The 19,221-nt window shown below is 51.9% G+C and overlaps 3 protein-coding genes across 6 annotated transcripts; 2 read left to right on the top strand and 1 right to left on the bottom strand.

Annotated features, from left to right (window-relative positions):
• The first annotated feature begins 3,224 nt into the window (after positions 1 to 3,224).
• TYROBP (transmembrane immune signaling adaptor TYROBP) lies at positions 3,225 to 5,644 on the top strand. 2 transcript variants are annotated; one of them, XM_081106819.1, is made up of 5 exons: positions 3,225 to 3,331; positions 3,715 to 3,741; positions 3,889 to 4,023; positions 4,195 to 4,238; positions 5,420 to 5,644. In XM_081106819.1, exons 1-5 carry the CDS (start codon positions 3,271 to 3,273, stop codon positions 5,483 to 5,485), a joined length of 333 nt encoding a protein of 110 aa, XP_080962945.1. In that variant the 5' UTR covers positions 3,225 to 3,270; the 3' UTR covers positions 5,486 to 5,644. The 2 variants fall into 2 exon arrangements, with proteins under 2 accessions (XP_080962945.1, XP_080962944.1); XM_081106818.1 differs by having other exon boundaries at positions 4,192 to 4,238.
• A 143-nt stretch (positions 5,645 to 5,787) lies between these two features.
• HCST (hematopoietic cell signal transducer) lies at positions 5,788 to 7,134 on the bottom strand. Its single transcript, XM_081108020.1, has 4 exons — positions 7,068 to 7,134; positions 6,655 to 6,678; positions 6,141 to 6,272; positions 5,788 to 5,922 (listed from the first exon to the last, which is right to left on the bottom strand). The coding sequence occupies exons 1-4, from the start codon at positions 7,108 to 7,110 to the stop codon at positions 5,882 to 5,884; spliced, it is 240 nt and encodes a 79-aa protein (XP_080964146.1). The 5' UTR covers positions 7,111 to 7,134; the 3' UTR covers positions 5,788 to 5,881.
• Positions 7,135 to 9,525: 2,391 nt separating this feature from the next.
• On the top strand, positions 9,526 to 16,857 carry NFKBID (NFKB inhibitor delta). 3 transcript variants are annotated; one of them, XM_081108019.1, is made up of 12 exons: positions 9,526 to 9,593; positions 10,103 to 10,203; positions 10,394 to 10,454; positions 11,109 to 11,326; positions 11,636 to 11,781; positions 11,863 to 11,968; positions 12,075 to 12,221; positions 12,325 to 12,376; positions 12,493 to 12,641; positions 14,865 to 14,981; positions 15,331 to 15,495; positions 16,089 to 16,848. In XM_081108019.1, the coding sequence occupies exons 4-12, from the start codon at positions 11,321 to 11,323 to the stop codon at positions 16,140 to 16,142; spliced, it is 942 nt and encodes a 313-aa protein (XP_080964145.1). In that variant the 5' UTR covers positions 9,526 to 9,593; positions 10,103 to 10,203; positions 10,394 to 10,454; positions 11,109 to 11,320; the 3' UTR covers positions 16,143 to 16,848. The 3 variants fall into 3 exon arrangements, with proteins under 3 accessions (XP_080964145.1, XP_080964143.1, XP_080964144.1); XM_081108017.1 differs by lacking the exons at positions 9,526 to 9,593; positions 10,103 to 10,203 and having other exon boundaries at positions 10,327 to 10,454; positions 11,591 to 11,781; positions 16,089 to 16,857; XM_081108018.1 differs by lacking the exons at positions 9,526 to 9,593; positions 10,103 to 10,203 and having other exon boundaries at positions 10,327 to 10,454.
• The last annotated feature ends 2,364 nt before the right edge of the window (positions 16,858 to 19,221 follow it).

Below are 19,221 nucleotides of genomic sequence, written 5' to 3'. Positions count from 1 at the left end.
GTTCTGGGATGGGTGCATTGTCCTTAAGAAAGAAATATTTGCTCCTTTGGATTGGTTGTGGACAACAGTTCAAAAAGTTCATCCTATCTAATAAAAGAGAAACATGGTAATTAGCGTACGACCGCTACCCTTCCCATTGGCTAATCAGGGCAATATGCAAATTAACTGCCAGCCAAGATGGTGCCGGCAGCCAGGCAGCTTGAAACTAACATGAGGCTTGCTTGCTTCAGTGAGAGAGGACTCCAATGTTCCCCGCCTGCCGCTGCAGGCCTCTGAGCTGCAACTCTAAGCAACTATGTAACAAATATAGAAGCTAAACAAACCCCCAGAAACCTGCTTTAGTCTGCCGGGCTTCAGCCAGCAGGATCGCAACATTGTAAGCAAAGGCCAGAAACCTACTTTCAGCAGCAGAGGCCTAAGAGCTGGAGCCAAGCCTCAAAGCTAAAGCTGGCCCAGAATAAAAAAGAAAAAAAGAAAAAAAGGAGCGGTTGGGAGCTTCAGTCACCCGCCAGCCTGAAAACAGCCCTCAGCCCCTCACCCAGACTGGCCAGGAACCCCAGTGGGGACCCCCACCCTGAAGGGTGTGTGACCAGCTGCAAACAGCCATCATCCCCTCACCCAGGCTGGCCAGGCACCCCAGTGGGGACCCCCACCCTGAAGGATGTGTGACCAGCTGCAAACAGCCATCATCCCCTCACCCAGGCTGGCCAGGCACCCCAATGGGGACCCCCACCCTGATCCAGGACACCCTTCAGGGCAAACCAGCCGGCACCCACCTGTGCACCAGGCCTCTACCCTATATAGTAAAAGGGTAATATGCCTCCCAGCACCAGGATCAGCGGAGCCGTGAGGCCTCCCGGCACCGGGATCAGCGTGACAGGGGGCAGCGCCCAAACCCCCTGATCGCCCTGGGGCTCTGTTTGTGACAGGGGGCGGGGCCACAACCTCTCTATCCACCCTGCTCTGTGTGTGACGGGGTAGAGCCATAACCTCCCCATCGGCCCTGTCCTGAGTGTGAGAGTGGCGGTGCCCCAACCTCCTGATGGGCCCTGCTCTGTGCATGACAGGGGGTGGTGCGGCAACCTCCCCATCGACCCTGCCTTGAGTGTGACACGGATGGTGCCCCAAACCCCCAATCGGCCCTACCCTGAGCGTGACTGAGGGTGGAATCACAACCTCCCGATCGCCCTGCTCTGTGTATGACAGGGGGCGGCGCCCCAACTCCCCAATCGGCCCTGCTCTGAGCCTGACCAGGGGCTGCACCTAGGGATTGGGCCTGCCCTCTGCCACCCGGGAGCAGGCCTAAGCCAGCAGGACGTTATCTCCCGAGGGGTCCCAGACTGCGAGAGGGCACAGGCCGGGCTGAGGGACCCCCCTCCCCCCCACCCCGAGTGCACAAATTTTTGTGCACCGGGCCTCTAGTTTATAATAATAAAAGAGTAGTATGCTAATTAGACCGGACATCCTTCCGGACAAAGCCTCAGCAGAGGCCCTTGGGGGGGGGTTGCGGCAGAGGCGGCTGAGGCCCCCCAGCCGCAACTGCGGGGCCAGAGGTAGAGGTGGCCACTGTGGCAGCAGGGGACCAAAGCCCTTGCATGAATTTCGTGCATTGGGCCTCTAGTGAGTAAATAAGAAGACAGCAGAGTCTGCCCTGTTAATTCAACATTCATTCAGGAATGTGAGCAGCCTTTTGTTGTCTTTGCCATTCAGACATTAACTGATAAACTTCTCTTGTCCCTTCCTTCCACCCATAAGTCTGCGGTAATTTAGTTTAGGATGTCTCAGAATTTTCTCCTAGTCAGCAGCCAGTGCTGCCTGGGCTGGGCCCTGACTCTCTCCTCCAGACTCGGATTCGCCCCTCCCCCCACCATCTCCACCCCTAGCAACAGGCCACTCAGAGTCTGTCCCATGACTAGCATCCAGTTTCCCCTTTTCTCTCCTTAGCCCAAGGAACTGTGGGGTGTGACGCCTGGATGGGGGAGGGGGGCTTCCTGCCGCTGGCCCATCCCCCCAGTGCCCTAACCTCAGGTTCCTCCTTCCCCAGCCCCAGCCCTAGCCCTCCTGCTGAGGGCTAGAAGTCTTTGTCTCCTCCCTCAGTCTTCACTTCTGGCCACTTCCTCATACTTCCTCATTTGGTGGAGCAGCCCAGCCCAGCCCCGTGGTCATCACATTGTCCCCGACCTGCCTCACCCCAACCTCTAATCTTGTGTCTGTGATGTGTGTGTCTGTCTCACTGTCTGTTCCTCTCCCTCATTCTCTGTCTTACCATCATTTTCTCCTCAATCTTTTACATATATATATATATATATATATATATATATATAAAATTAATTTCAGAGAGGGAGGGAGTGAGAGATAGAAACATCAATGATGAGAGAGAATCATTGATTGGCTGCTTCCTGCATGCCCCTACTGGGGATCAAGTCTGAAACCTGGGCATGTGCCCTTGACCAGAATTGAACCCGGGACCCTTCAGTCCTCAGGCCAACGCTCTATCCACTGAGCCTAACCAGCTAGGGCTCCTCTATCTTTTATCTTGGTTCTTTTTGCTTTCTCTCTATGGGTCAAATATCTGTCTTTAGTTTCTGGGTTCCATTTCCACCTTTATTTGCTGTGTGACCTTGGGCAAGTGTCTTTACTATTCTGTAAAATGGGGATAATAAGAGCATCTATGTCAGAAAGGTGTTGTGGGGGTTAAGCGAGTTAAAACTTGGGGCAGAGTGCCTGCAATTAGTGGCCATGTCCTGATGGCTCCTTTGTAATATGCTATGAACAGCACAAGTTCTGATTATCTAATGATTATAGCTGGCGCTTATAAAATGCTGACAAGTGTCAGTCCCTGTTCTAGAAACATTAATTCATTTGATCCCACAACTCCCTACAAAGTAGGTACTATCTTACTCCCCGTTTTACAAATGAGGAAACAGCCCGAGAGATTGAGTGACTTGCTCAGGGTTGCCCATCGGGAAGAGGCAGAGCTGGCTTCAACCATAGTCAGCCACTGATCCTCCTGTTACAATGTCTGACCCTTGACTGGGATGGAGGTTGAGTTGATATGTACCCTTTGCCCTTCATATCCAGCTAATGGGGGCTATAGCATTGCCCCTGGGCTGTCTGGGCCTGATTTTTCCGGTGTTATCTATCTCTGTCCCTCCTCCCCTACTGACCCCTCCTCCTCCTGCCACCACCCACCTCAGACTTCCTCCTTCACTTGGTTGGCCACATCCCTCTGGCCCTTGGACTGTAGTATCCAGCAGTGTCGCCTGCATCATGGGGGGCCTTAGACCCTTCAACAGGCTTCTGTTCCTGCCTCTCCTTCTGACTGTGGGTGGTGAGTTGGGGGCTTCTGAAGCTGCCTCCTGAGTCTCTGGGCTCACCTTGGGGCAAGGCAGGGAACAGGGTGGAAAGAGAACCAAAGGGGAAGGTTGGGATAGGAGCAGGTCCCCAGCCCCCCAAACCCTATGGGTCTCTCCCAGAACCTGAAACTCCAATATTTGGCCTCCAGTAGAAGCAGAGGGAGGGGACTCTACGGGTGGTGTAATAGGACAAGTCAGGGTGGAAGTAACACAGTCCAGTGGCCTTTGTGTCAGCCACAGGTCCTACCAGAAGTTGCTCTACCCTCGCCCCCTGGCTGTCAGGACCCACCCTCCCCAGCTTCTATGCCCACTCCAGTCATAGCTCCACAGCTAGTTTACCTTCTTTTTCTTTCTTCAGGTCTCAGCCCTGTCCAGTCCCACTGCGGTAGGCCCAGGCCCTGAAATACCCCTCCCTATTTCTGAAAGACCTCCCCATTTCTTCCCAATCTCTTCAAACCTCTCCCCTGACACCTCCTCCCAATTCCCAACTCCCACTGATCTCCCCTGACTCCTGTGCCATATACATTCCCAGAATGCAACTGCTCTGCGGTGAGCCCTGGTGTGCTGGCCGGTATTGTGCTGGGGGACCTGGTACTTACCCTCCTCATCGCCCTGGCTGTATACTCTCTGGGCCGGCTGGTCCCTCGGGGGCGAGGGGCTGTGGAGGGTGAGTGGGATTGGATGGGGATGGGACACTCTGAGGACTTGCCTGGAGGGGAGGGGTAAGCTCCCAAGTCACAATCATCCAAGGGGATGGTGATGGTTTCGCATCAACTAAATAATCCCAATTTACCCCCTTGTGTGCCCCTGCACCTGTGCCACCCCCCACCCCCAGCAGTGACCCGGAAACAGCGCATCACTGAGACAGAGTCACCTTATCAGGTGAGGAAACCAGCTTTTCTTCCTTCTGTCTCATTCCTGCCCTGTGATGCCTGCCTTTTGGGGCCATAGACCCTCCCTCTGTAACTGTGAGCCCTAGTCTGTGAAATCTGTTTTATTTGTCCACAACCAGCTTTGCTTTGCCTCACTTGTGATGAAAAGTCTCTTTCTAAAGTGTAAGATCTTGAGTCTAGCTCTGTGAGGTCCATAAGACTGAAGGAGCCCTAACCGGTTTGGCTCAGTGGATAGAGCGTTGGCCTGCGGACTCAAGGGTCCCAGGTTCGATTCTGGTCAAGGGCATATACCTTGGCTGCAGGCACATACCCAGTAGGGGGCGTGCAGGAGGCAGCTGATCAATGTTTCTGGCTCATCGATATTTCTAACTCTCTATCCCTCTCCCTTCCTCTCTGTAAAAAAATCAATAAAATATATTTTTTTTAAAAAAAGAAAAGACTGAAGGAGCTTTCCAGTTACTGGGAGCAGTGAAATATTAGGGCAAAGCATTGCTCCACTTTATTTGTTGAGCACCCACATGTACTAGATCAGGGGTCCTCAAACTACGGCCCGCGGGCCACATGCAAATACAAATATTGTATTTGTTCCCGTTTTGTTTTTTTACTTCAAAATAAAATATGTGCAGTGTGCATAGGAATTTGTTCATAGTTTTTTTTTAAACTATAGTCCGGCCCTCCAACGGTCTGAGGGACAGTGAACTGGCCCCGTTTAAAAAGTTTGAGGACCCCTGTACTAGATACTGAAGACATAGCTGCAGAGCTTACATCCTAGTTGGGTAAACAGAATTGAAGCAAATTAACAAATAAGATCATCTGGGGTGTGGGGGGAAGAAACTACAGATGAAGAAATCAAGAAACGCCTTTCTGAGGAAGTGACATGAGCTAAGACTTGAAGGGAAGGATGGAACCATCCATGGGAATATTTAGGGGACCAGTATTCCAAGCAGAGAGAACAATATGTGCAAAAGCTCTGAGGCTGGGACCTAATGATGAGGCAGAGGAGAAAGGGGAACTTTGAAGGCACCTGAATAAAACAGATTTCTAACATGGCTGCAAGGTTGAAGAAGTTACCAGGGGCCTTGCAGGCCACTGGGAGAAGGTTGGATTTTGTTTTAAGTTTATTTGGCAGACCCATTCCACTGATGGTTGCCACCCTGTCCATCCCTTTAGGAGCTCCAAGGTCAGAGATCGGATGTCTACAGTGACCTCAACACACAGAGGCAGTATTACAAATGAGCCCAAACCATGGCAGTCAACAACCCGATGCCTGGATCCAGCCATTCCTGATATCTACCCAGCACCCTATTCCTACTCCCACCAAGTACAGATCTACAGAGTGGCCTCTCTGAGTATCAGACTTTCCCTGCCCCCTGCCCCCAAATAAACATGGAACACAAAACACTGTTGAGTTGCATATCTCTGGGCTGAGGGGATGGGGATATTTGGGGTTCTGGGAGGTTAGCTCATAGACCCAGAAACAGCTAAATGGGAGGGAGGCTTTGGGGACCCTGGTTCTTTGAGGAAGAATTAGAAGTAGAGGTATTTCAGTCACTTTATTGAATAGGTTTCCTGTGCCACCACGCACAATCCAGGATGAGAGGGTCAGAAGTCAGAGGTCCCAGTTACAGGGGGTCAGCCCCTGCCAGGCATGTTGATGTAGACCTTGCCATCTTCTGGGGGTGGGGAAAAGAAAGCATGAGGCCTGACCACCCACCACCCACCCACATCTCCACCTCCCCAGGGACCTCCTGCTTCAGGGGTTTCCTCAGGAGTTCCCCCAGCAGGGCCCCCAGGGTTTCCCCAGCAGCACCTCCAGGGCTTCCCCCAGGGGACCCCTCCGTGGGGACCTCTTCCCTAGGGACACCACCCCCAGTCCAGGCCCTGCCTTCACCTTGGGTGGGCCTGCCACGTGGGCTGGCACACATAAACACCACCACCACGATCAGCAGAGACACCACAGCATCAGCAGCCACAAGGCCTGCCAGAAGTGGCAGAGGGAGGGGCCCACATCCGGAATAGGAACCTGGAGGGTGGAGGCCAAAACAAAAAGGTGGCTGCAGGGGATTCCAGGCTTTCAGGGCTGTGCTGTGGGCATATGGGCAGAAGAAGTCCCTGATGGGTGACCAATTCCCTGGGGTTGCACTTGAGGGATGAAAAGGGAGATGGAGATCCAGAGAGAGTCTTGGGTATTCAAGCATAGTGAGACATGTGCTGGGCTTTGGGCATAGTGGGCACTCCTGACGAGAGGCTGGGGGTTGGCCAAGTCCCTGGGGCTTCAATTTGCTACAGTGAGATGGGGATCTGGAGAGCCACTGGGGGTATTCCAGGATCCTCAAGCTATACTTTAGGGATGGAAACAGTACCTGAAGTAGCATGGCAAAGAAGAAGGAGTTTTGATATCTCACCTGGAGTTACCTGAGCTGCAGCCACTGTGGGAAGAGAAAGAACATAATCAGTGGGAAAGGTGGTTCCCAAAATAGGTGCAGGGAAAGGTGATGTGCTCAGACGTAAGCTCCACTCCAAAAGAGCAAATGAGAAAGAGCGGCCAAAAGGTAGGGGACCTCCCAGAAAAGCAGAGACAGGAAATCAGCAGAGATCCAGCAGTGAGAAGGGGAGATTAATAGGTAGGAAGTCCAGACTTCAGCTTCCCTCCCCAAAGAACCAGGCCCAGAAGCCAAATGGATCTCCCGGAAAAGAAGGGGCACTGGGAGAAGAATCTGCCCCCAGCACCCCTCCCTTCAGACGCCACCCAAGCCACCCCTTTCACAAATATCTGCCTGCCACTCCCCAACCCCCACCCAGTAACTGCTGGCTTCACCTGGGAGCAAAAGCAGGAGCAGGATGTTGCCTGGAGGGAGCATGGTGGGTTGGGGGCTGGAAGGGATTTGGTCCAGAGAGGTTCTGAGGAAGAGTGGGGGAGTAGAGAGGCAGCAAAAGCGGATGTCACCCTGCTGGTAGCAAGGCTAACTGCTTCCTGTGGGGGTGAAGGCGGGGCGGGGCGGGGGGGGGGGGGGGAGGGAGAGGTGGTGGGTCCCTCTGCCTTTGGGGACCAGCTGGGGGAAGGGACAGAGACTGGGGAAGTTGCTATGATTGTCCAGGTGGGAGGTAACAGGTGGGCCAGGGTGTGGGTGGGCACTGGGGAGACTGGAAAGATTTGGGGGGTAGAGCCAATAAAACTTGTTGATGGAGTAGATAAGGTTGAGTGTGTGTGTGTGAGAGAGAAAGAGATCCAGGATGACCAAAGCTTACGGCTTAACCGACTAAAAACAGATGGAGCATCCTTAGACAGGATGGCGGAGGGGAAGCAGTTATGGGGCAGGGGACAGGGAAGTGCTGGAGGTTTGGGCACACTGAGTTGGAAATGCCTGATAGATCTTTCTGTGGAGTTGAGTGACCACAGCTGCCTCTACGAGTTCAGGGGCTAAATCTCATCTGGAGATGTAAATTTGGGGGTTGATGGCTTATGGATGGTATTTAAAGTCACCAGATTGGATGAGATTGCCAAGGAAGTGAGTACACATGGAGCCCCCACGCCCCCCATCTCCCCCATCCCTTCAAAAATGCCGAAGAGGAAGAAACAGCCAGGGAAACTGAGGAGCAGCAAATGAAGGAGAACCACTAGGAGAGCATGAGAGCAGGGAGACATGCGATTAACATTGTCCATCGGTGTGTGGACAATCACGGAGCTGGGAACTGAGAGCAGCCCCTCCCTGGAGTGTCAGTCAGCTTGAGGGCGGGAATTCCTGCCTGCTTAGGTCACAGCTAGAACACAGCACCCAGCAAAGTGCTTCCCCTGCGGTAATACATTATTTTAAATGAATGTATGAGAACTGAGCTCTGAAAAAGGAGGTGATGTGGGGGACAGGGAGAAATTTGAGCCTACCCTTATCACTCTTACCTGCAGACCTTTCCTCCCTGGAGGCCAGGAAGTCCGGACCCCCAGGCCTCTCCTCCCCCAGGACCCAGTCCGCTAGCCCCCACCCCGGCCCAGCCTAGGGGTCAGGTCTCCAGCACCCCCTGGGCAGAGACGAGAAGTCCAGGCCTCCAGGGCCCTCCTGCTTCAGGAGTCCAGAGTCCCAGGCCCTTTTTGCTCAGACCAAGGTAGGGAGCCCCCGCTCTCTGGACCCCGTGGGGTCGGGGCTCAAGGTCAGCCCAGCCCCTTCAGGGCCTGTGTTTGCTGGAGCGAGACGCGGGGACTCCCGGGCTGGGGGCGGGGCCGCCCCGACGGGCGGGGCCAGACCCATTTAAACACTCGCGGCGAACAGTACCCAAGATCGGGGACCCGGCGGCACTGGCTGCGGGGTGACAGCGAGGCTGGCGCAGCGCCGAGGCCGGGGCCCTGGGGGCCCGCAGTCCGCCCAGCGGAACCCCAAAGGTAACAGAGGGTGGGCGTGCGGCCCGCTCCGCATAGAGCAGTGAGGGCTGGGAGTCGACTCGAAGCCCTGCGTCCTGAGACTGAAGGTGCCCAGAGTTTGGAGGGGAGACTGGACTCGGATTCCGGGTTCGAGATAGAGGAGCGCTTGCGCTTCTGGACTGCGGGGAGGGGGGCGAGGGGCCTGGGGTCAGGACTGCGGGGTGGGGGGTGAGGGGCCTGGGGTCAGGACTGCGGGGTGGGGGGTGAGGGGCCTGGGGTCAGGACTGCGGGGTGGGGGGTGAGGGGCCTGGGGTCAGGACTGCGGGGTGGGGGGTGAGGGGCCTGGGGTCAGGACTGCGGGGTGGGGGGTGAGGGGCCTGGGGTCAGAACTGCGGGGTGGGGGGTGAGGGGGCGGTGAGAGGGCGGCTGCCCGGACCCCAGGCCCTGGGGAGAGGGCTGGCGGCGGATTCCTTCCCTGGAAATCCCTGGCGGCACTGAGCGCCGGGGGGCGTGTGGTTTAAATTCAGCCTCGGGTCTCGGTGGGCAAGGTCGGGCCGGCCGCAGGGTCTGTGCGGGAGAGGCCTCCGCCCTCCGCCTGGGACTCCCGAGTCGCCCTCCCCACTCTCCGTCCCAGCGCCGTGGCTGAACGGGAATTCCCCGCGCGTGGGGATTCCGCGAGCGCCAAGCTCGGCCGCCCGCCCCGCCTCCGAGCGGACACCTGGGCGCAGGCTGCGGGGAGGAGGAAGCGGAAGGTTCCCTTGCGTGTGCGCGTGGCGTCAGCGCGTCGCGGCGTCAGAGCGTCGCCCCCCCCCCAGCTGCTTCCGGGTCTGCCCCCCCCCCCCTTAACCCTTCCTCCGCTGGAACTCGGGAGGGTGCGGGTGTGGGTGCGGACGCGGACGCGAACCTCCTGGGTCGTGCCAACGAGGCGTCGGGAACGCGGGCTCCCGGGTCCTGGGAAGGGGCTGCCAGGCTCGCGGACTCGAGTCCGAGGTGGGGACGGGGTCTCCCCTGCATCTCCGATGAGCTAGGCCCTAGGGGACCATGGCTGACGGTTACCCCAGGAGAGGGGCTGGGGATGCCTGGTTTCCCGAGGGGAGCATCAGGGCAGCTTCTTGGGAAGAGAGAGGTTGGGAACCTGTGTCCAGGCTGTGATGCCCGACCACCCCCGAGGCCTCAGGACTGGGAGGCCCGGAGGGGGAATTTTTCACGGAAGTCGTGGGGGGATGCGCAGAGGGGCATCCTCCTCCCCCCGTCCCCAGTTTCCACGACGCTGGTGGAAAGTTGGCTCAGAGGGGAAAGTGCGGAGCGAAAGGAAGGAAACGGCGGAGGCGGGCGCCGCACTCGAAACTTTAGATGGGTCTTGGAGTTCTCAGGCGACATCAGTGTGCCAGTTTTTCCGTGCGGGACGGCGAGGAGGGTGCCCAGATCCCCGTCCCCAGCTTGTGTTCTGATGACTTCTCTCCCCTCTACACCCCTTCACCCTCCCCTCCCCCCCGCAGTGAGCCGTAATGAGCGCAGCCACTGCCCATCGCAGACCGTGAAAAAGCTCCTGGAAGAACAGAGGCGCCGCCAGCAACAGCCTGACGCCGGTGGGGCACCGGTGAGGCCCACGAAGCGCTGTCCACTACAGCTCAGGAGGCCCTGTGCTGTGAGCGGGCCTGCTGGCTTGCTGGGTCCTCAGGGATGATGAGAGATGTAGTGCTGATTTAGACATCCTAGAGCTGGGGAATGGATGTTGAAGAATCTCCAGAGAAATTCAACCATGTTCCTTTTTCCTTATGTCTCTACAGGGACAGTTCCCACCTCCCCTGGCCCAGCCCCTGACTCCATCTGTGAACGAGGGTGAGGTTGGTAAGTCTGGAAACTCACCTGGTTCCTTGAGCTCCCAGCTCCAGCTTCCCTCTAGGACTCACATCCCCACTCTTAGAACTTTGGGGAACTTTAGGAGTCAGGCCCTGGTTCTTGCCAGGACCCAGTGGAAGTTTGATCTTCCAGAGATTCTCTGCAGCCCAGTAGTCTATGCATATGGTCCTTTGGTGCCCAGGGACCTCCCAGCCTTTTGTATTCTGGGAGTCTAGACCAGGGGTGGGCAAACGTTTTGACTCGAGGGCCACAATGGGTTCTTAAACTGGACCGGAGGGCCGGAACAAAAGCATGGATGGAGTGTTTGTGTGAACTAATATAAATTCAAAGTAAACATCATTACATAAAAGGGTACAGTCTTTTTTTTCAACAGTTTTATTCATTTCAAATGGGCCGGATCCGGCCCGCGGGCCGTAGTTTGCCCACGGCTGGTCTAGACCCTCAACCCCTCAGCATCCTAGGAGTCCAGGTCCCAGAAGTCCAACCTTCCAACCCCTTGGTGTCCCAGAATTCTAGATCCTAGAAGTACTAGCTTTCAGTACCTTGGGAGATTCCAGGCCCTCACACAGGTCCTCCAGCCTTGGCTGTGACTTTCCTAACTCCGGTAACCAGGCCCGCCCCTGCTCCTCCTCTCACATGCAGGCCATACTCACTTCCCAGCCCACCAGGAGGCTCTGGGTTCTGGACTTGGCATCCTGGCCCCCACCACAGGCTTTCCAGACTGGAGCCCCAACACCCTTGCTGCCTACACAGACAGTGCCTACTCTTATCCTACTTCTGCTGCTGAAAGTTTCCTGACTTCTGACTTCTGCCCACTCTCGGACCCAGGGCAGCCATATCCCTTTCTCCTGGGCATGGAGGTAAGATACAGAGTGGGAACAGAATGCTGAAGGGCCCCAAAGTTCCCAGTTGCCTTCATGCAGCATTCTGAGTTGTCTGGGGCTGGGTTAAGATCCCATTCCTCAGATAGGCAAAACTAAGGCCCAAAGGTCTAAGTTCACTTGGCACAGATGGGGCACGCAGCCACTTTACCTGAAACTCTGAATATGTATGTGTGTGGTGGGATGGGTTGAGAAGAGGGACTCCTCAGCTGACTGGCTCTCCTCACCACCTGCACCCTTCAGGACCCCCTGGATACCCAGCTTTATGTAGAACCTTCCCTGCCACAGGTGGGATCCTGGAAAGGTTCTGGACTCCCCTCAGGACCCCCACAGTTACCCTCTTCGGTCACTGGACCATCCCTCGACTCAGCCCGTGCTCAAATGCTGGCCTTGGGGCCACAGCGGCTGCTGGCCCAAGACGAGGAGGGAGACACGTGAGTATAGGGGGAATAGAGTCTGTGGGCTCATGGCCTGGCTGGCCATCTGTACTAACTACTGTTCCCACCTGTCCTCAGGCTCCTGCACCTGCTGGCAGCTCGGGGGCTGCGTTGGGCAGCATACGCTGCAGCTGAGGTGCTCCAAACATACAGACATCTGGACATTCGTGAGCATAAGGGCAAGGTGAAGGCCAGGGGCTTGGATTACTGAATCTGAGGGCAGAGGGTCTGGGGGCCTGGATTCCTGCGAGGGGGCTGGGGCTCAGTCTGACTTCTCCTTTCACCTGCAGACTCCTCTCCTGGTGGCTGCTGCTGCCAACCAGCCTCTGATTGTGGAGGATCTATTGAACCTGGGAGCTGAGCCTAATGCTACTGACCATCAGGGACGTTCTGTCTTGCATGTGGCTGCTACCTATGGCCTCCCAGGAGTCCTCTCGGTATGGCTGTGGTAGATGGGGTCATTGATTGCCCAGATTCTGGCTTCTAAGACTGGGAGGCCTGGGGAGACCCTAATCTAGCTCTTCCTTCTCTTCCTCCCAGGCTGTGATTAATTCAGGGGTTCGGGTTGACTTGGAAGCCAGGGACTTCGAGGGTAAGTTGGGTTGTGGGCAGGGCGGATGTGGCAGGTGGGGTTGGGCAGGTGCAGAAGGTGGGGCTGGGCAGGGTGGGTGCTCCAGATGCAGAGCCCTCACTATCTTCATTCTGCAGGACTCACCCCCCTCCATACAGCCATCCTGGCTCTCAATGTTGCTATGGTCTCACCCGACCCCTGTTCCCGGGTGCTGAGTATTCAGGCCCGAGACCGGCTGTCTTGCGTCCAAATGTTGCTACATATGGGTGCTGATCACACCAGCCAGGTGAGCTGGGCTACGGGAAGCCAGTCTCTGGGAGGACTTGTGGGATGGGGGCACCTGGCTGCCCATTGATGTTACCTCTTCCCAGCTGTGTGTCTGGGAGCACATTACTTCACTTCTTTGTGCCCCAGTTGTCAACTGGAAATAATATTGTTGACCTGAGCTTATATTTATCAAGCACTGAGTTTCATAGAGTATTGAATTCTCACAAACACCGTTTAATGCATGTGCTATTATTTCTCTGTTTTACTGATAAGGAGACTGAAGCACAAGATGTCAAAAATCTTTTTTTTTTTTTTAAAATATATTTTATTGATTTTTTACAGAGAGGAAGGGAGAGAGATAGAGAGTTAGAAACATTGATGAGAGAGAAACATCGACCAGCTGCCTCCTGCACATCCCCCACTGGGGATATGCCTGCAACCCAGGTACATGCCCCCGACCGGAATCGAACCCGGGACCTTTCAGTCCGCAGGCCGACGCTCTATCCACTGAGCCAAACCGGTCTCGGCGATGTCAAAAATCTTATAGCTTGTGAGTGTCAGAGAGATTAGACCCAGGAAGTCTGATCCCAGAATTGAGCTCTTTATTATATATTTACGAGCTAGCTGAGAAAATTAAACATTCACATACCGCTTTTGGGCTTTTTTTTGTTAAATTTTAACACAGATAAAGTACAGAAAATAGTATAATGAACTCCATGTACCAAGCAAACATCAATAACAAGCAACTCATAGCCAATCCTGCCCCATCTATTCTTCCACTTAGCTATATTACTTTTAAGCAAATCCAAGCATATAAGTTTATTCATAAATATTTGTGTGTCTTTAAAATAACCCTTAACCTTAATATCATTATTCCACCTTAAAAATAATGAACAAGCCCTAGCCAGCTCGGCTCAGTGGATAGAGCATCGGCCTGTGGACTGAAGGGTCCAGAGTTTGATTCCAGTCAAGGGCAAATGCATTGGTTGTGGGCTCGATCCCCAGTAGGGGGCGTGCAGGAGGCAGCTAATCAATGATTCTCATCATTGATGTTTCTATCTCTCCCTCTCCCTTCCTCTCTGAAATCAATAAAAATATTTTTAAAAAATAACGAATAATTTCATAATGTCAAATATTCTAGCTTTATTCAAATTTTGTTTGGCTCTAAAGTGACATACATTTATTTTTTTCTTTAAAGAACCCCCCCACAGATCCAAATAAAGCTCACATATTGCAATATGTTTGTTTGAATATTTTTTTTAATATATTTTATTGACTTTTTACAGAGAGGAAGGGAGAGGGACAGAGAGTTAGAAACATCGATGAGAGAGAAACATCGATCAGCTGCCTCCTGCACATCTCCTACTGGGGATGTGCCCGCAACCCAGGTACATGCCCTTGACCGGAATCGAACCTGGGACCCTTCAGTCCACAGGCCGATGCTCTATCCACTGAGCCAAACCGGTTTCGGCTGTTTGAATATTTTTAAAATTGATTTTAGAGAGAGGAAGGAAGATAGAAACATCAATTGGTTGCCTCCCACTGGGAATTGAACTGGTAACCATTTGGTGCACAGGATGATGCTCAACCAACTGAGTCACACCAGCCAGGGAGCAATGATATATCTTTTAAGTCACTCTTAATATAGAGCTTCCCCATCTCTATTTTCTCTTCATAATTTATTTGGTGAGCCAACTAGGTTGTTTTGCCCTGTATAAACACCTAACATTTTTAATGTTTATTATCATTATAAACTCTTTAAAGGTACATATTAAAGTTTCATTGTGGAAAATGGCTTGCTTTACTCCAAAATGTGAGAACAGCTTAATATGGAAATGGATACAGGCTTAGGTTAGTCCACTAAGTAATGTTGCTCAACTCCCATCCTTGTAATAGATAAAGTACCACCCATATACGATGTAGGTACAATTTACTATGCTTAGTAGAATGTGGGGTGGCCAAGGCAGCTGCTAGCCCAGAGAACACCTTGGAGGATTAGAAAGAAGCGTTTTTCTTAGACAGTTGGGCTGGAAAATTATCTTAATAAATGTAAAGTTCTGTGATTTGTGGGACGTGAATGGCACTCCCTTAAACTTTTGTATAGTGCGCAGTCCATACAACTGTATAAGGCACCCCTGGGTACTTACAAAGGAGAGGCAGGGTCTCTACAGGCTCTTGGGCTCTGTGACAGGAGGCCTGAGTGTGAGGACTGGCCTGACCTCTGCTGTACCCCTCCCCACAGGAGATCAAGAGCAACAAGACTGTTCTGCATTTGGCTGTGCAGGCCGCCAACACCGTCCTAGTTCAGCTGCTGCTGGAGCTGCCACAGGGAGACCTGAGGGCCTTTGTCAACATGAAGGTAGGATCCTAGGCTAGAATGTGGAGATTATGAGAGATATGGCAGAGAGGGCAGTGGGATGTTGGGGGTCCTATGGGCTGTGACCGTAGAGGGGACATTTTTCGGGACCTGGATGGGGACTATACAGGTTGTGACTGTAGACTGAGATGATGCATAGTACATAGACAGAGGAGTGCGTGTAATGTGGTTGTGGAGGGAGGTTCTGGAATGTGAAAGGGGTGTATGGGATGTCTCTGTGAAGTGAGAAATCTGTGCTGTGCTGTGGATGTGGCAGAATATGAAGTGTGGTGCTGAGGGCTCAGGTTGGCTGAGTCTGAATCCTTATCAGTCCTCCCCTCATTGTCCCCAGGCCCATGGGAACACAGCCCTCCACATGGCAGCTGCCCTGCCCCCTGGGCCACACCAGGAGGCCATAGTGCGTCACCTGCTGGCAGCTGGGGCAGATCCAGCATTGCGAAACCTGGAGAATGAGCAGCCCATCCACTTGTTGCGCCCTGGGCCGGGCCCTGAAGGGGTGAGCATTGAGTGACCTCTGACCTAACTGGGTGAACCCCTGACCCTTCACATTCCTGACCTTAGAGGTAATCTCAGAAGGTGACCTTAACAAACCCTGACTTCAAAATGTGACCTCTTACCCCAGGTTTTGATTCCTTATCTTGTAATGGTGACTCCTCTTGACCTCTACTTAAACCCTGACCTCAACATATGACCTCTACTTCCAACCCTGAATCCTGACCTCAGGGAACGACCTTTGATCCTCAAGTATGGCCTCCAATCCCTTGCCCATAACCCTGAGTCCTGATCTCAAAATAGGACTCCTGACCCCCAAATGGGACCTCTGGCCCCATGTCTCTACCCTTCAACTCCCAGCCCTCAATGCAAACCCAAAGGAGGGAACTCCCAACCAGCAATAGCTTCCCTTCATCCCCAGTTCTGGCTCTGAGCCTTTTCACCCTCAATTCCAAATCTTGACTCTGAACCTCTGATCTTCAAACCCAACTGACTCCACTCAACTTTTCTTCTTTAACCTCCAACTTCTCCAGCTCTGCCTCCCCCACCTCTCCTTGCACCTCCAAGACATCTCTCTCTGCCTTGTCTTGTTCACAGCTCCGGCAGCTATTGAAGAGGAGCCGCGTGGCACCCCCAGGCCTGTCCTCTTAGGACTCAAAACCCAGAACCTGGACTGATTTTCCAGTCCCCACCGTCCTGTGGGACAGCCAGCGTATGCTAATGTTGCAAATCCATGATAATGTATGTGGAATGTCCTGCCCTTGGGGTCTTACATTAAAACCTCAAAGTGGCTGCTGTGGTGGGGGTAAACAGTCCCCAATATTTGGGGTGATGTACTATCCCTCTCCCACCCACAAGGAGCCCCCTTGATGATTTCTGTGAAATCGAGGCCCCTTGCTTGTTTCTGTGAAACACCCTGAACCCCTACCCCTGTCCTCACTTAGCTCTTCACACCTGGAACCTGAGATGCAATTCCCCTACATGATACTTGGGGCATCCCAAAACAGCTCCCAGTATCACCCCAATAGAGTTCTTAAGATGAACCCCCAACCTCTTCAGGTCTTTAACCCTAGGTCCTACTGCTTTCTAATTCAGAACTCACCCAAGCCCCTATCTCGGACCTTTACATTTCCAGTGAATCTCTTTATGAAACTCCTTATTAAACTCAATTTGGGCCCGGCTAGTATGGCTCAGTGATTGAGCTTTGACCTGTGAACCAAGAGGTCACCAGTTTGATTCCTGGTCAGGGTTCCCAGTAGAGGGCCTGTAGGAGGCAGCCGATCAATGATGTTTCTCACTGATGTTTCTATCTCTCTGTCTCCCTCTCTAAAAATCAATAAAAACAGATTTAAACTCAATTTGGACTAGAATTGTTGTCATCTAATCTCTGGAGGCATTGGTGTTGGGGAGTGGCTGTGGTGCCTGGCTGAGAAGTAGTTTTGGGTGAATGTGCCTGGGTGGCAGCATGTAGCAGATACTGTGGGTGCTAAGTTCATATCTCGTCTCCCTCCCCCTATCAATACATGGTGGTTTGAGTACCAGTGCCAGCACATGAAGCTTTATCTGGGCATTCTCCGACCTCTGGTGCCTTCTATGTCCCAGATATGAACATGGCAAGCCTTCAATGCCAGGGAGTACATGCAACTTCCCACTCTAACGGCCCTCAATGAGTGACGGTATATAAATACTCCAGGTCCCTCACCTCTCTGTTGGGATAACTCAAGTGTGTGTTGTACCTGGCTCTCAAAGTTCCCCAACAGAATAATAAGCCCGAGGTCCCTACAGAGGTTCTGGCTTAATAACTTACCGTTTCTTGGCTACTTTCCCTTTTCTGTGTTACGCCTGCCTCCCCTACCAGTGTTTGCCTTTTCCAAATAATCTCAAATCTTGGCCTCAGCATCTGCTTCTGGAGAAACCCACACTAAGAAAAGATCCACAATGTCCTCGTACACCTGTTCCACAGCCTCTGCTCTGGCCTCCATCCCAATCTCATCATTCAAAGGGTCCCACTCCAGAAAGCCTTAAAAAAATTTTTTTTAAATATATTTTTAGCCCTAGCCAGTTTGGCTCAGTAGCTAGAGCGTTGGCCTGCGGACCAAAGGGTCCCAGGTTTGATTATGGTCAAGGGCATGTACCTCAGTTGTAGGCTCCTCCCCAGCCCAGCCCCTGGTTGGGGCTCGTGCAGGAAGCAACCAATCGATAATGTTCCTGAACACATCGATATTTCTCTCTGTCTTTCTCTCTCTTCCACTCTCTCTAAAAATGGAAAGATATCCTCAAGTGAGGATTAAATATATATATTGATTTCAGAGAGATAGGGAGAGGGAGAGACGGATAAAAACATTAATGATGAGAGAGAAACATTGATCAGCTGGCTCCTGCACACTCCACACTGGGGATGAAGCCCACAACCTGGGCATGTGCCCTCATCGGAATAGAACCGTGACCTCCTGGTTCATAGGTCGATGCTCAACCACTGAGCCACACCAGCTGGGCTTTGTTTTCCATTTTAATTCTGCTCTGATTTTTATTTTTTTCTTCCGTCTACTGACTTTGAGCTTTGGTTGTTCTTATTTTTTTCTAGTTATTTAAGGTGAAATGTCAGGTTATTTTTAAAAGATTTTTGTTGTTAATTGAAGTAAACCTGTAAACTTTCCTCTTATTACTGCTTTTGCTGCATCTCAATGACTTTGATATGTTGTAATGTCTTTCTTATTTGTCTCTATGTATCTTTTGATCTCTTATTTCTTCTCAATGATGAGAGAGATTCATTGATCGGCTGCCTCCTGCACCCCCTCACAGGGTATCAAACCTATAACCTGGGCATGTGCCCTGACTGGGAATCAAACCCATGCTCAACCACTGAGCTATGCTGGCTGGGCTGATATTTCTTTATTGATTTTATGTTTGAATGATGCATTCATTGCTGTCAATGGTGTATTTAGCTTCCCTACTATAATTGTATTTTTGTCAGTTTCTTTAAGTTCTGTTAGTAATTGCTTTATATATTTTGGTGCTCTTGGGTTGAGTGCATATATATTAATAAGTGTTATGTCTTCTTGATATATTGTCCCCTTTATTATTATAAAATGTCCATCTTTGTCTCTTGTTACCTTTTTTATCTTGAGATCTATTTTGTCTGATATAAGTGTGGCTACATCTGCTTTTCTCTGGATGCCATTTGCTTGGAGAATCATTTTCAAACCTTCACTTTGAGTCTATGTTGGACTTTGTAGCTGAGATGGGTCTCCTGAAGGCAGCATATAGTTGGATGTTTTTGTGTGTTTTTGAAATCCAATCTGCTACTCTGTGCCTTTTAATGGTGAGTTCAACCCATATAAATTTAGGGTGATTATTAATATAAGAGGATTTCCTGTAGCCATTTTGTCTTTTTTTTCCTGGTAGCTCAGTGTCTTCATTGTTTCTTTTCCTTTGTGTTTCTGTCTATAATTTTAGTTTGGTAATGTTGTATGATTTTTTCTCCTCTGTTTCCTCTTTTTATTTCTTTAGTGTTATGTGTCTTAGTTCTAGATTTTATTTTTGTGGTGACCATTAGGTTTATTAAAAAACGTTTCATATGTACAATAGTTATTTTTATTCTGATTGCACCTGTACAAGTTCAGTGTACCCCCTTTTATGTTTTTATTACCATAAATTATCCCTTCTTATGCTGCACATTTATTTCCAAATTGCAGTAGTAATTGTCCTCTCTTTATTTTAATACTTTTAC

This window comes from Myotis nattereri (assembly GCF_964212035.1).
Source record: "Myotis nattereri genome assembly, chromosome: 15".
Classification (NCBI taxonomy): Eukaryota; Metazoa; Chordata; class Mammalia; order Chiroptera; family Vespertilionidae; genus Myotis; species Myotis nattereri.
Note: the sequence above shows the minus strand (reverse complement) of the source record. Positions and strands in the feature narration are given on the sequence as shown.